Source organism: Neoarius graeffei, chromosome 11 (genome assembly GCF_027579695.1).
Source record: "Neoarius graeffei isolate fNeoGra1 chromosome 11, fNeoGra1.pri, whole genome shotgun sequence".
Classification (NCBI taxonomy): Eukaryota; Metazoa; Chordata; class Actinopteri; order Siluriformes; family Ariidae; genus Neoarius; species Neoarius graeffei.
In genome coordinates this window covers 26,093,425-26,109,809 of record NC_083579.1, presented here as the reverse complement: position 1 = coordinate 26,109,809, position 16,385 = coordinate 26,093,425, and the positions used below count along the sequence as shown (strand labels likewise).

The following is a 16,385-nucleotide window of genomic DNA, read 5'->3' as shown; positions in this document are numbered from 1 at the left end:
TAAGCAGGGCTGAAGCGAGCCGAGTCGTGCTGTTCTTTGGTAGTCGAAACGCGAGCCGTGTCGGGCTGAAGTGAGCTGAAAAAGGGTAGTGGAAAAGGGCCATTTGTTCTGTAAGGGGACACATGGTAGCCCTCCCCCCTTCTTTGTTCCTTATCACGAGGTCTTTTATCTCAACTTTAGATAATATTCTAAGTCCTGATTCAATTCAACCTTTATAGCGCATTCTCCTGTGCCCACATTCAAATCCATATATATCACGGATGACCATTTGAATGTATTTTAATTGTTAACCTTTAATTTTGTTATCACACATCCACTAGGCCTCACACACAACCACGTAGCTAGGCCTCGAAAGCACATGTTAGTTAGCCTTCCTTTGTCTAGTTAGCACACAGAGCTAATCATTTGTTTACACACACACACAAACACATGCTAGCTAGCTTTCCTTTGTCTAATTAGCCTACAAAGCTAATCTTTTGTCTACACTCACACACACACACACACACACACACTGTTTACAGAAGATTTCATCTGCTGCTATTCAATTTTTTATCTTTGTTATAATAAATTCCATTATTATTGAAATTGTGTGTGTTTGTCTGCTGTTCTGATACTTCTTGAAGTCGCCCATATCGCAAAAGAACTCTTAAGGTGTATAGGAATATTATTAGCTGCTGCTTGGTAAGTGAACATAATAATTTGAATATACCGCTAAATGATTCACTAAATGATTCACTAGATGATTCACTAGATGATTCACTAAATGATTCACTTTAGATGATTCACTTTAGATGATTCAATTTAAATGATTCAATTTAAACGATTCAAATAAGACTGATTCAAATGAGACTGATTCAATGGTATGATTCAATTCAAATGATTCAAATTAAATGATTCAATGGGATTGATTCAATTAAATTATTAAAGATTGATCACTTGACACCAATCTACATACACATAACCATAATACACCTACATTGTAATCAGAAAACTTACTTCTCGCTGCATGTGGTCCTAGTACAAGTACTTCAGTCTTGTCAGAGTTAAGCAGAAGGAAGTTAATAAGCATCCAGTGTCTAATGTCCTTTACACATTCCTCAATTCTATTAAGCTGGTGTCTCTCATCAGGTTTTGCAGAAATGTACAACTGTGTGTCATCAGCATAACAGTGGAAACTAATACAATGTTTACAAATAATATCACCCAGAGGTAACATATATATAAAGAAAAAAGCAGTGGACCCAAGACAGAACCTTGTGGAACACCAAACTTTACCTCAGTACGTCTAGAAATAATCACCATTTATATCAACATACTGATAGCGATCAGTTAAATAAGACTTGAGCCAGGAGAGGGCCGTTCCCTTAACTCCCACAACATTTTCTAGTCTATCCTGAAGAATGGAATGATCAATGGTATCAAATGCTGCACTAAGGTCAAGCAACACAAGCAGCGAGACACAGCCCTGATCAGACGCCAACAGAGGTCACTTACTACTTTAACCAAAGCTGTCTCTGTGCTATGATGAGGTCTAAATCCTGACTGATACATTTCATGGATGTTATTCCTATGTAAATATGAGCATAACTGCTGTGCCACAGCTTTTTCAAGGATCTTGATAAGGTTTGATATTGGCCGATAATTGGACAGCTGACAGGGATCAAGGTCAGGTTTTTTAATTAGGGGTTTGATAACTGCTAGTTTAAAGGATTTGGGTACATAGCCAATCGTAAGAGAAGAATTTATTATTTTTAGAAGCGGTTCAATTTCAGGTATTATGTTTGAATAGACGTGTAGGTAAGGGATCTAGTACACAAGTTGAGGCTTTTGACGCCGAGATTAAAGTAATTCAGTTTCTTTTAGGGGAGTAAAACATTCTAATTGATGATCTGATACAGTTCTATTGTTAACTACAGGGTCACTTGCATTGTCTGACCTTAAATTAGTAGTTTGAATTTTTTGTCGAATATTCTCAATTTTGTCATTAAAAAAATTCATGAAATCGTTGCTACTACATACTACAGGTATGCATGTGTCTATAGTGGACTTATTCCTAGTTAATTTTGCTACAGTATTAAATAGGAATCTAGGAATATTTTTGTTATCTTCTATTAGGGAGGAACACACTTTCCCTCTGCAATAAGCATAAACATGTCTGAAAGCAATTTCTTTAGTCTAGTCCATTTATTTCGAATGGTGAACCAAATTGTATACACTTGTATAACACGTGCATGTGCATGCACAGTACATGATTGTTACACTCTTACATTCTTACAGCATGATGACATAGTGGCTAGCACCTCTATATGAGGCAGTAGCCACAGCAAAAACGATTTTGACCTTTTTGGTGACCTTGACCAGATGACCCTCAAAATGTTGGAAGTTCTATTTGAGACCAATGCCCATCTATCCTGAAAGTTTCATGAAGATTGATCTAGCCATTTTCCCATAATATCGTTAACAAAAAAACAAAGAAATGAAACCCGACCGAAAGCAATATTTGCAGGAATCATAGTCTGGAAATGAGTGAGGGTCGGTCAGTTGATCAGCAAACAATGCAATGGAGAGTGGGCAAAAGATGAAGTTGAGGAGAAACGTAAACACGGGTCGTAAACTGGAAATCAGGCAGAAACCAAATGGCTCGGTAAAGTTAGATATGGGGATACTAGACAATACTTCACGAAGTGGGGATGTTAGAGTTGAGTATATATAGACGTGCTAGGTGATTGCCGGATGAGAAACAGGTGTAATTAATAGTCAGATGATAGAGGGCACTGTGACTCTTGGGACTTGTAGTCTGGAGCAGCCATGTTTGGAGGCTACTCTGAACTCGTGTTCTCAGCACCAACACACACACACACACACACACCAAGGAGCTCCCTCTGGGAGCTGCTATCTTTCTTGGCTGCCCTCTCCTTTTTGGTGTAGGTTTGTTCAAGTGTTGTCTGTGGAACTCCTGTGTTAAGAGTCAGTCCAATATGTCCCTGGAGTTGGCCCAACTTCATTCCTCAAGGCCATAGCCCTTCCAATCTACCAGATATTCTAGTTGCTCCTGTCTGCGATGGGAGTTTAGGATTTTATTTACCTGGTAGATGGGTTCGCCCTCAGTGTCCAGGGGTGGGGTCTCTTGGGTGGGAGTGTCCATGGCTAGGGGACCTTTTATAGCTGGTTTAAGTCAGGAGACATGGAAGGTAGGTGTCATTCGGCTGTGAGGTGAGAGTTCTAGCCTGTAGGATACCTCGTTGATCCTGCACAATACCTTGTATGGGCCAATGTAATGAGTTTGTAGTTTCTTGCATATGTTTAAGTCCCTTGTGGAGACCCTTACCCAATCTCCTGGAGCATATTCTGGGTTCTCACTTCTGTGTTTGTCTAAGTATTGTTTGTATTTGCCATTTACTGCTTCCAGCCTTTGGTGAATCTCTTCCTGCACCTGCTGGCTTTTCTGGAACCAGGCATCAATGGCAGGTAACTGGGTGGGTGTGTCATCTCAAGGGAACAAAGGGGGCTGATAGCCGAGTATGCACTGGAACAGTGTTAACTGAGTTGCGGAGTGTTTAAGAGAGTTCTGTGCATACTCGGTCCAGAGGAGAAACTGTGCCCAATCCTTCTGGTTTCTCATGCAGAAAATTCTCAGAAAACACCCCACCTCCTGGTTAGCCCATTCCACCTGGCCATTGGACTGTGGGTGGTAGCCAGATGTGAGGCTTACTGATATGCCTAAGCTCTCTGTAAAGCTGGACCAAAATCTGGAAATGAATTGAGGACCCAGGTCACTTACAATATCCTCAGGAATACCAAAATAGTGGAAGACATGATTTAAGATCAGTTCAGCAGTCTGAAAAGCTGTAGGTAGGCCAGGTAATGGAATGAGTCATAGCACTTTAGAAAATCTGTCTATGATTACCAAAATGACTCTGTTGCCCTGTGATAGTGGTAGATCTGTGATAAAGTCTATCGCAATATGTGACCAGGGTCTCTGAGGCACTGGGAGAGGGCATAGTTTTCCAGCTGGTGGGGCATGTGGTACCTTGGCCTGTGTGCATTCTGAATAGGAAGAGACAAACTGATTAATGTCTGACATCATGTTCTCCCACCAATATTTGTTCCTCATAAGCTGATATGTGTGATGACTGCTGGGATGACCCATGGCAGGGGAAGTGTGGGCCCAGGTAATGAGCCTCCCTCTGAGGTCAGGTAGAACATGTAGGAGTCAGGGGGCCAGTTCTCAGGAATGTTGGAGGTCTGTGACTGCTGGATCTCCTTATCAATATCCCAAGTAATGATTTGTATGAAACACTCTGGTGGCAGTATGGGAGTGGGTTCTGAGGCATGGGCTGAAGGGTTATGGATTCCAGAAAGCGCATCTGCTTTAGTATTTCTTGAACTGGGGTGGTAGGATATTATGAACTGGAACCGAGCGAAAAACAGGGCCCACCTGGCTTGCCTTGGGTTAAGACATTTAGTGGTCTTCAGGTACTGTATTCTAGGTTCTTACAGTCGGTTAGAATCATGAATGGGTGTGTAACACCTTCCAGCCACTGCCTCCATTCTTCCAAAGCAAGTTTGATCACAAGGAGCTCTCGATTACCAATGTCATAGTTTCTTTCTGTGGGTGTGAGTTTCTTGGAGAAGCAAGAAACCAGGTGCAATTTTGGATTTTCTCCAAAGCATTGTGAGAGCACCCCTCTGACTCCTTTCTCTGATGCATCTATCTCTACAATGAACGGCTTGGTAGGGTCAGGATGTTGTAAGGTGGGAGTGGAAGGAAATGCTGCCTTGAGCCGGTTGAAAGCCTCTTCAGCTGCTGGGTTCCACTGGAGACATCAGGGAGCATTCTTTAACAGAGATGTTAAAGGAGCGGCGATCATACTGAAGCCTCGAATGAAGAACCGGTAAAAATTTGCAAGGCCCAAAAAGTGTTGTAATTCTTTGACGGATGTGGGTGTAGGCCAAGATGTGATGGCTGAGACCTTTGCCTGGTCCATGCTTACTCCCTCAGAACTGATTATATATCTAAGGAAGGAAATCTGGTTGACATGAAATTGGCATTTCTCAGCTTTGACAAAGAGGCGATTCTCGAGCAGATGGGATAGTACTGACCTGACATGTTCTAAATAGCTTTCCTTGTCTGGGGAGTAAATCAAAATGCTGTCAATGTAGGCAATGACAAATTTACCCAACATGTCCCTTAAGATGGCATTAATCAGAAACTGGAAAATGCTTGGAGCCGAAGAAAGGCTATATGGCATCACCAGGTACTCAAAATGGCCAGCGGTGGTGCTAAAGGCTGTTTTCCATTCATCCACTTCTCGGATTCTTACCAGGTTGTATGCACTGTTGAGGTCCAGTTTAGAAAATATCTTTGCTGATCTTAATTGTTCCAAAGCAGCAGGTACCAGAGGGAGTGGATAGGGATATTTCACACTGATTTGATTTAGTCCTCGGTAATCAATACAAGGCCAGAGACCTCTTCCTTTCTTCTCCATGAAGAAGAAGCCTGCAGACACTGGAGAGGTGGATGGTCTGATATACCCTTGCTTTAGTGCCTCCTGCACATACTCCTCCATGGCAGCTTGCTCCTTTAGGGACAATGGATAGATTCAATTACAGGATGGATTTCTGACTTGGAGAGGAGGTCAATGGCACAATCATAGGTGTGATGAGGGGGTAAGCCACAAGCTTTACCTTTACTGAAAACCTCCTTCAGGTCCAGATAACAGGCCAGAACATTATCAAGGGAATTGGGTAGGGGACTCTCCACAGATGTGGACAAGATGGCTAGCTGAGGGCTTTGTAGACAATTCTTGAAACAGGCTGATGACTATTGAATGATGTCCTTCTGCTGCCAGGAAATTAAGGGGTCATGGAGTTGAAGTCAGGGGTACCCTAAAATTATGTCGTGGTTAGCAGTTTGGGTGATAAACAATGAAATGCCCTCAGAGTGGAGGGCCCCCACCTGAATTTGGAGAGGAGCAGTGTGAATAGTGATCAAACCCTCTCCAATAGGCCCCCCATCTATGTTTTTTATTTTAATGGATCTTTGCAGGGTGTCAGTGGGCAGGTTGAGTCACTGGATGATCGAGCCATTGATGAGATTACCCTCAGCCCCTGAGGCCCTGTTTACATTATTTCGAATCAGCGGATCATCAGATTAACGTTTTTAAAACGATTCGCGTGCACACAGCAACGCCAATACACGATTCGCGTGCACACAGCAACGCCAATACACGATACGCTAATCACATGACTAATTAGACGGCACGTCACATGATCCCAGTGCATATCGGGCATGCACAAGTCACTCACCACTTGCAAGTGGAAGGATGGCAAGCGAACACCTTCTCCAGCAGATAAACACACCTAGCTGTGATGTTCATGTTCTCACTGAGTTTAAGCGCCTGAAGGAGGTTGAAATGTGTAAATAAACCTCAGTGCAGCTCAGCGCTTCCTCCTGCGCTCCAAATCACTCCGCCCTGAACAGCGAGTGCCCTCTGGAGGGTGCGCACTCCGGCCCTGCGTAGCTCACAGAGCGCGCGAGTGAAGCGCACGAGCAGTGATTCGGGACTGAGCCGCTGTGTGTGAGATCCCAACGCCAGCGAATCAGGAAGGTGGATGTCACAGTGATGTTGTCCAATGACGACGTCAGCTAGAGCTCAGCACAGCGTATCTGCGTATCCTCAATGTTTACACAGCACCGGACCAGACACGAACTGGATTGAATACATGGGCTCTGGCGGATTCCCGTTTCCCGGCATTTCCCGGCGTTTTAATGTGAATGGACAGTGCATCCGCGAAGAAAACAAGACAGATACGGTCTAATGTAAACTTGGCCTGAGTCTATAAGTGCAGAGAGGACATTAGTCAAATCTGGCAGTATAAATTTGAAAGATCGTGTTGGGGGACTGGTTACAGAACTCACCGGGTTGGGTTGCTCGTTGACTTGACGGGCAGTAGCTCCCCGACATGGGCAGACTGGGCATTTGGCAATGATATGGCTGGCATCACCACAACAAAAGCATAGCCCCTCTCATCATCATCTCTCTCTCTCTCTCTCTCTCTCTCTCTCTCTCTCTCTCTCTCTCTGTCTCTGATTGTTACAAATGTGTGTGAGAGACCTCCATTGGTGTTCAAGTATCTATAGGCAATGGTGAGGGTTGCAATGAGAGCCTGCTCTGGATTACGTGGTCTAGACAGATGGCTAAGTTGATGAAGGCATCAAGGGATAAATGATCATCTCAGCAAGCCAGTTCGTTCAGTGCTTCTGGACACAACTCTTGGCGGAACATGGCCTTTAATGCGGGCTTATTCCACCCACTACCAGCAACCACAGTGCGAAATTCCAGTGCGTACTATGTGACTCTTCTATCTCCTTGTTTAATAGTGAGGAGATTCTCACCAACCTCTATTCCCTCAGGTTCATGGTCAAACACTCATTTAAACAGTTCAAGGAACCAATCATAGGACATGGTGTGTTCCCCACCATGCCCCCACACAGCACTGGCCCACTGTAGAGTTTTTTTCTGTGACTAAGAGTGAGAAATTTAGCAATCATGTGCTCATCAGAAACCCCTGAGAGTGAAGAGAAGTATAGGGAACATTGAAGCAGAAATCCCTTACATTGTGACACTTCACCTGAGAATTTTGCAAGAAGAGGAATGAGCTGAGCTGCACCAGTGGGAGACGTGGGGTGTGTTAGGAGGGCCTGCAACATTACAGCAGCAAGCTAGGCCATCCTGGTGTTGAGGTCACTAAGCGTCTGCTGATGTTCACCTAACAAGTGTCCTTGAGCATTGAGTGCAGTCTCCTTCGACTCCTCTGCTGCATCCATAGTGAGGCGAAGTATCTTGTCAGAGTGCAGACACAGGGGAGACTGGGAGCTTCGTAAACAGCACACTGAGCTGAATCATTGAGCAGGAATCGTAGTCTGGAAACGAGTGAGGGTCAGTTGATCAGCAAACAATGCAATGGAGAGTGGCCAAAAGACGAAGTTGAGAAGAAACGTAAACACAGGCCGTAAACTGGAAATCAGGCGGAAAACAAACAGTTCGGTAAAGTTAGACACGGGGTACTAGACAATACTTCGCAAAGTGAGGAAGTGAGAGCTGAGTATATACAGACATGCTAGGTGACTGCCGGATGAGAGACAAGTATAATTAATAGTCAGGTGACAGACAGCGCTGTGACTCTTGGGACTTGTAGTCCGGAGCGGCCAAGTTTGGAGGCTGCTCCGAACTCGTGTTTTCAGCACTGTTACTGACAGTGGTAAGAGGGTACAGTAAATACTCTTTAATGCAGTATGAATGTGACGCTACCTGCAAAGAATTTCACACAATTTACAAAAACTGAAAACTTGTCCCAAGTCTCCCCGCTCTCCCCTACATTATTTTTAATGTGCTATATTCAAATGAGATTTTATATCAGCGGTTAATCAGGCATTTCTCATATTACTTTATTTTTCTAATTAATTTTCAAGCCAAACAACATTCAAGAAGTTCTGAAAAAAAAGAACAGATTTGAAAGGTTCTGCCTTTTTTTAGCCATTAAGCTGCACTGGAATGAACATTAAAGATAATCTTAACGATAGATACTTTTGAGCCAGTTAGATGTACACACAGTGACTACGTTTACATGCACATCCAAATCGAGCTGCTGTCGGTAATCGAGCTGAAGGTCCCAGCAGGGTGCCAGAGAAATCCAATCCTACATGCACACAATGAAATCGGGCTATTGTGTGAGGTGCACTGTGCACCCGAGCCACAGGTGGCGCTACACGCCCCATCGTGTTGGTACACTTCCGGTTGTCGTCATGAAGAAGAGCTATTCAAGAGTGTAAACAAAGTTATCAGTTCCGTGTTCTCCATTGCGCGTTTTTCTCCCGTCCATGAATTTTAATATATTCAACTCCTTAAGCTGAATGAGCATGAACTCTCTCTCCTCATTGCTCCAGAAGTGCATGTTTCTGCTTGCCTGTGGCAGTGGGGGCGTGGTCAAGCGCCGGTCTGTGACAGGAGGGCGGAGCCAGGGAAGGTGAGTGGCAGAATCACTTCACCTGACGGTAATTAACCTGTGTTTGTGTGTCTTCCCAGTAACCGCGCCCTATTTAAGGAGGCAGAGGGAGAGCAGAGGGGACAGCTCATCCTGGGACTAGAACACAGCGCGTGCGCGCGTGTGTGTGTGTGTTTTTCTCTCAAGAATAAAAGTAGGCTGTTAAACTGAAAAGTCTGACAATAAAAAGCCTATTAGTACCAGAAGCTTTGTCCTGCCGTCCTCTGTGCTCCACCCACACTTCAGAGAGCTCTACATCGCCATTTTCTCTTCTTCGTTTGTTCCTCCTGACCTCGTCTGCTGCTCGCTACTACTGTTGTCATGCCGACCGAGGCTGTTGTGTTTCCCGCTTGTGGTCTCGTCACTCGTCACTTCCGGAAGTAGCTCGACAACTAGCTCGATAGGGTATACATGCACAAAGTAGCTCGGCAGAAATCGCATAAACTAGGTCGTGTACCTCGATTCCGAGAAATCAAGTTCGGTTCAATTTCAGCCGAATTAAGGTGTATACATGGCATTTTGAACTTCGATTTCAGTCGAGCAACGGCAGAAATTCGATTCTCTCTATGTGCATGTAAACGTAGTGAGTGTCTTTTTAGTTCTGCATTTTCAAAGCATTTCAACAATCTCAAACGTAAGTAATAATAGTCAGGTTTTACTGTCAGCACCTAAAAACAAAAGAGCAATAATTTCTTTTCTCACTCACCATTTTCTAGTGATTACATATGAACGAGAACTCCAAAGTAAGAGAGTAGAGATGTTGATGCAAATGTTGGGCTCAAAGGTCCAGACAATATGATGCATGTGCTCTTGGTTACAGCAGAGATTCAGCTCAGCTAGTGAGCTTTTGATGGTAAGATTAGCATGAAAGTTAAAGCTTTGGAAGCTGATCTGTTTGAGCAGAGTGTACAGGTAAGGAGGTGAAGGATTAAAGCGCTGCCACATTGTGCCTACAATGCACAGCAGGTAGTCAAATGGCACTGTATGTATGTGTGCGCGCGCGTGCGTATATAATATATATACATACACACAGTTTCAAAAAATTTGATATTATTTGAGATGTAAATATCCCAGAAACCACATAGTCTCAGCAAATGAAACTGAACAGGCTTAATGTTGAGCAATATAAGATTTATTCCTCAAAATTTGAATGAGAAATTCAAAAGGTATATGGATTCCATGAATGATTTCACAAATGTTCAATATGCATGCCACCTGAGACACAGACACACTCTTTGAACTTTTTGTGCCATGTCCAAATCTGCATGGCAGTTGGTGCATTTTTAGAGAATTCTCTCATAAATGCACGCTGCACAGTCTTGTTCAACTGTGTTTGAGCGTACTCTAATACACAAAATGCCTTTTCTTTTCCAGTGAATGGCATTTCTATACCTAAAAAGATAAAAACAAAAAACATTAAACATAAAATTTTGACTTGTTTCCGCACATGTTAAAATTTGAGGTCAATTGAATGAGAACTGGTAAAGTTATGACAACCCCGATTCCAAAAAAGTTGGGACAAAGTACAAATTGTAAATAAAAACGGAATGCAATAATTTACAAATCTCAAAAACTGATATTGTATTCACAATAGAACATAGACAACATATCAAATGTTGAAAGTGAGACATTTTGAAATTTCATGCCAAATATTGGCTCATTTGAAATTTCATGACAGCAACACATCTCAAAAAAGTTGGGACAGGGGCAATAAGAGGCTGGAAAAGTTAAAGGTACAAAAAAGGAACAGCTGGAGGACCAAATTGCAACTCATTAGGTCAATTGGCAATAGGTCAATAACATGACTGGGTATAAAAAGAGCATCTTGGAGTGGCAGCAGCTCTCAGAAGTAAAGATGGGAAGAGGATCACCAATCCCCCTAATTCTGCGCCGACAAATAGTGGAGCAATATCAGAAAGGAGTTCGACAGTGTAAAATTGCAAAGAGTTTGAACATATTATCATCTACAGTGCATAATATCATCAAAAGATTCAGAATATCTGGAAGAATCTCTGCACGTAAGGGTCAAAGCCGGAAAACCATACTGGGTGCCCGTGATCTTTGGGCCCTTAGACGGCACTGCATCAAATACAGGCATGCTTCTGTATTGGAAATCACAAAATGGGCTCAGGAATATTTCCAGAGAACATTATCTGTGAACACAATTCACCGTGCCATCCGCCGTTGCCAGCTAAAACTCTATAGTTCAAAGAAGAAGCCGTATCTAAACATGATCCAGAAGCGCAGACTCAGAGAAGATTCTCTGGGCCAAGGCTCATTTAAAATGGACTGTGGCAAAGTGGAGAACTGTTCTGTGGTCAGACGAATCAAAATTTAAAGTTCTTTTTGGAAATCAGGGACGCCGTGTCATTCAGACTAAAGAGGAGAAGGACGACCCAAGTTGTTATCAGCGCTCAGTTCAGAAGCCTGCATCTCTGATGGTATGGGGTTGCATTAGTGCGTGTGGCATGGGCAGCTTACACATCTGGAAAGACACCATCAATGCTGAAAGGTATATCCAGGTTCTAGAGCAACATATGCTCCCATCCAGACGACGTCTCTTTCAGGGAAGGCCTTGCATTTTCCAACATGACAATGCCAAACCACATACTGCATCAATTACAGCATCATGGCTGCGTAGAAGAAGGGTCCGGGTACTGAACTGGCCAGGCTGCAGTCCAGATCTTTCACCCATAGAAAACATTTGGCGCATCATAAAACGGAAGATACAACAAAAAAGACCTAAGACAGTTGAGCAACTAGAATCCTACATTAGACAAGAATGGGTTAACATTCCTATCCCTAAACTTGAGCAACTTGTCTCCTCAGTCCCCAGACGTTTACAGACTGTTGTAAAGAGAAAAGGGGATGTCTCACAGTGGTAAACATGGCCTTGTCCCAACTTTTTTGAGATGTTTTGTTGTCATGAAATTTAAAATCACCTAATTTTTCTCTTTAAATGATACATTTTCTAAGTTTAAACATTTGATATGTCATCTATGTTCTATTCTGATTAAAATATGGAATTTTGAAACTTCCACATCATTGCATTCCGTTTTTATTTACAATTTGTACTTTGTCCCAACTTTTTTGGAATCGGGGTTGTAGATTGTGAAATGATATCAATTTTTTTTAAACACCCTGTGTGTGTGTGTGTTTTATATATATAATCTTCCACCCTGTACTGAGACTCAAACACTTTGTTTGCTTTTAACTCTGTGACTTTGGACGTGTGTATTTCAGGAGCAGGGCCTGCTGGTTCGGCTCTCAGACCTGCAGCAGGAGGCGAACTGCAGGAAGAACCGTGTCACTGATTTGGACCATGAGATTCACTCTCTGAACGAAACCATCAGCACGCTGACCAAAGAGCTGGAGCTGAAGGGGAAAGAAGTTCTGCGTGTCCACAGCGAAGCCAGTCTGCAGATCAGGTCTGTTTATTGAGCATTAATCCAACACACACTTTCATTCTTATAACACTAGGGCTCTTGAACATTGTCTTTTCTCTTGCATAACATTTAGCTGTTTGATGAGTAATGATTTGCTAATTGAACAATGATGCATGCATGTGTCTGACATCATTTATGGTCACTTGTGACAATGAATAAGGAGGACTGTTTTATGCATCAGTGCAAATCCTCTGTATAAGATATATTATTCTATCCACATTCCCTGGATATGAGCAGTCGCATGCTCTGATTGGCTACTCTACTACTAGGATATCAGCTCATATACTGTGAGTAGAGAAAAACAAAATGGCAGAGTGCATCAAGTCAGATATATCACTTTATCAAGTATTTAAAAGAAACAAAAATAGCTGAAAGAATGTAGTCCACTCCCACCCCAATATCGCCTGTTCCACACTCCAGCCCAGTCAGTGGCAGTAATACATCTTTAAGTTGGTTTGCCAACTGCCAAAAAAAAAACCTAAAGAAGAAAATGGTGGACTGTGCTGCTGAACCAACTGAGGACAAAATAAAAACTCTACTCAAAAACAAAACCCCAAGAAATACAAAAAAAGCAACAAAATATGGCATAAAGTTATTTGATGGTAAGAACATATCTTTTCTTATTTTTCAAGAATTATTATTATAGCATTTTTCACAAATTGATACTGTCATTTCACCAGTTTGTTTACATTCTAAGCGGAAATTATTTTGTCTGACGTTTTGTATAAAGTTTTTATTTATCAAGTTTGCAAAAAATAAAAATGCTCTGTTTCTCAAAATCCAGTGAATGTGGATATAATAAAACAGTTATTCCACTCAATCACGTCATACATGGTTTATAGCCAACTCGTCACTGCGTGCCTCATCGGCTATCAGCTCATGTATGACTAAATTTTTTGTGGAATAACTGTTAATTAGCTTTGGATATAAAACCATTGTAGGTTAATAAACAAAGAAAGAAAAAAGAAAGAGCTGTGGGAGAGGGTGATTGTGACAACTTTCTAATTTTGGGCAATGAGGAACAGGGAGACAGGCTTACAATGCATGTGCATTTTATTTTTAAAGCTTGAACTTTTCAATTGTATTTCAATGCACACACACTTTGGATGACGCAGCTCGCACTTGCACGCTCGTGCGTGCGTGCGCGCACACGCACACTCACTCACTCACTCACTCTCACTCTCTCTCTCTCTCTCTCTGGATACTGGCTATCTGAAGGCAACAAAAAGACACATACTAATAGACAGCAAGTAATTAGACACAGGTGTAACTCATCACGTGTTATCTGCTGGTTCAGCCTGAGTCCTCGACGTTCACAGCTGACGCTCGACCACACCCTCGCTCCCACAGTTATATTCCAAGAAAAAAAAACCTCAGAATTTCTGATATTAAAGTTGTAATTTTATGAAATGTTCTCTGAGATTAAAAAGTCACAAATTTACTAAAAAAAAAATTGGAAAATTAGTGTTTTTGTCAAGGAACCAGATCACTTCACTTTGCGAGGTTGGGTCAACCTCCTCATCACACTACAGATGCCATGACTGAGCGGTGAGTTGCAGCCTTTCCTCCTGGAGTGCGCAATGTAAATGAATAAAGCACTTAGAGCTTTTCAACTACATTCCCCGGAATGCACTGCAGTGCATTGTTGTCTCAGAGAATAATGAAGTATCTTTTATTTTTGTAAATGTGAATTTTTTTAAATCTTGGAATTTCTGAAGTTTTTTTTTCTCACTTTTTAATCTCAGAGATTTTTTTTTTGTAAATGTGTGACTTTTTCGTCTTAGAATTTCTGAGTTTTTTCTCACTTTATAATCTCAGAATATCTAATTTTATTCTTTTTTTGTAAATTTGTGACTGAGTTTTTTTTTCTTGCTTTATAATCTCAGAGAATATCCGATATTAATTCATTAATTTATTAATTTATTTATTTGTAAATTTGTGACTTTTTAATCTTGGAATTTCTGAGGGTTTTTTTTTTTCTCTATTTATAATTTCAGACAATGCCTGAATTTTTTTTTCCAAATTTGTGACTTTTTCGTCTTGGAATTTCTGAGGGTTTTTTCTCACTTTATAATCTCAGAATATCCAATTTTATTCTTTTTTTTTTTGTAAATTTGTGACTTTTTAATCTTGGAATTTCTGAGGGGTTTTTTTTCTTGCTTTATAATCTCAGAGAATAGCCAATATTTTATTTATTTATGTATTTATTTGTAAGTTTGTGACTTTTTAATCTTGGAATTTCTGGGGGGGGGGGGGGGTTCCTCTCTCTTGATAATCTCAGACAATACCTGATTTTTTTCTTTCTTTTTTTTTGCAAATTGGAGACTTTTTAATCTTGGAAATAGAGTTTTTTTCTTGCTTTATAATATCAGAGAATATATGTTTTTGTTTGTTTGTTTGTTTGTTTTTAATTTGTGACTTTTTAATCTTGGAATTTCTGGGAGGTTTTCTCGCTTTATAATCTCAGAGAATTTCTGAGGTTTTGTCCCATCCCCCCCCCCCCCCCCCCCCCCCCCCCAGGATATTACCCCTTTCATTCGCTTTGTGTTTTGTTTTGTTTTTAAACCTACAATGGTCCTAATACACCATCGTACCTTTCATTGAAAATCTACCCTAATTCTTGGGAGTATCATTAAACTTCTCCCCTTGATCAAACAACAGAGCCAGTTAGAGACATTTTTAACAACACAGAGGAATGAAGTGAGTACTAAAAAAAGGTCTTGTGCAGCAGCTGCTCGGATGTTACACATTCCAGTCGTGACATTGTACACTAGAACAAAACCCTGTGGGTCCACTATGGGAGTTTAACACTCATAGCAGCCATTTGTAAAAACATTCTTCACAGCGGTCATTATTAAATGAAACAACTGGTGGCTCCTGAGATTCAGTGCAGTATCATTAATCTGGAAAGAAAACACTTTGCACCTTGTGGTTCACTAACATTACATAATTAATCTAAGCTACTAATCTATTTGGTAAATTGTGCAACTTGCAGGTGATGAATAAGAGTTGAGTATAAAAATACTATACTTTGTGTCTTTAACATGCGACAAGAGGCAGGACGCAGTGTTTCAACTCAGTTTGATCTTTATTAAGATTGATTCGGGAATCGCAACCAGAGTAGGACAAGGCAGAGGTAAACACAGTCAACATAAGAACATCTGTATTTGCAAAACTCACAAGACATGAGTAAACAAGAAATATGAAGTAAGGAACTAGAAGAATAAGACTTTGTAATGGAGGAATACAACTGATACGGTAAGACTTGACAATGATATATTGAATAAACAAGGTATCAGTGGGCAAACAGCTAAACACAGAACAGGTGAACACAATCAGGCAACAAGTCAATGACAGGGCAAGGAAAAGTTACATTTATAACTTTAAAGCTATTTTTCTTCATTAAAAAAGCCTCTCCAGCAGTGCAGCCATAAAGATTAATTCAGCAGGCATTAGGAGGGCAGAGGAAGTGAATTTCTCTGGCAGGCCTGGGGTGGAGTGAAGCAGTATCTCTCTCTCTCGCTCTCTCTCTCTCTCTGCAGCTGTTTTTATTGACAGCACTCCATGTCCTCTCAGGATTAAACCACATAGCAGAGACCAATCAACACATCTCATCCACATTTATATTGACCAAAACAGGAGGTATTATATCAGCTTCTCTTTATAATCCTAAAATGAAATTCAAAGAGCGTGGAAATTTGCCAACTGGAATTAATTCACCAGCTTTAATAGTGTGTGTATCAGGTACAAGTCTGATCGTGTGCACACACACACACACACACACACACACTTCTTTCCACTACCAGTTTTTATTATTTAGAAATGCCATCAAATGATTTTCCTTTAGCACTGTGAATTTCTCTCTCTCTCTCATACACACACACACACACA

At 41.4% G+C, this 16,385-nt stretch overlaps 1 protein-coding gene across 1 annotated transcript in view; it reads left to right on the top strand.

The window, feature by feature from the left end:
* The window catches only part of fam184aa (family with sequence similarity 184 member Aa), a 160,342-nt gene that overhangs the window by 127,446 nt on the left and 16,511 nt on the right, over positions 1 to 16,385 (top strand). Inside the window, exon 13 of the mRNA XM_060933674.1 lies at positions 12,292 to 12,476. Coding sequence (XP_060789657.1) covers positions 12,292 to 12,476 — 185 coding nt within the window. The remainder of the gene's footprint in view (positions 1 to 12,291; positions 12,477 to 16,385) is intronic.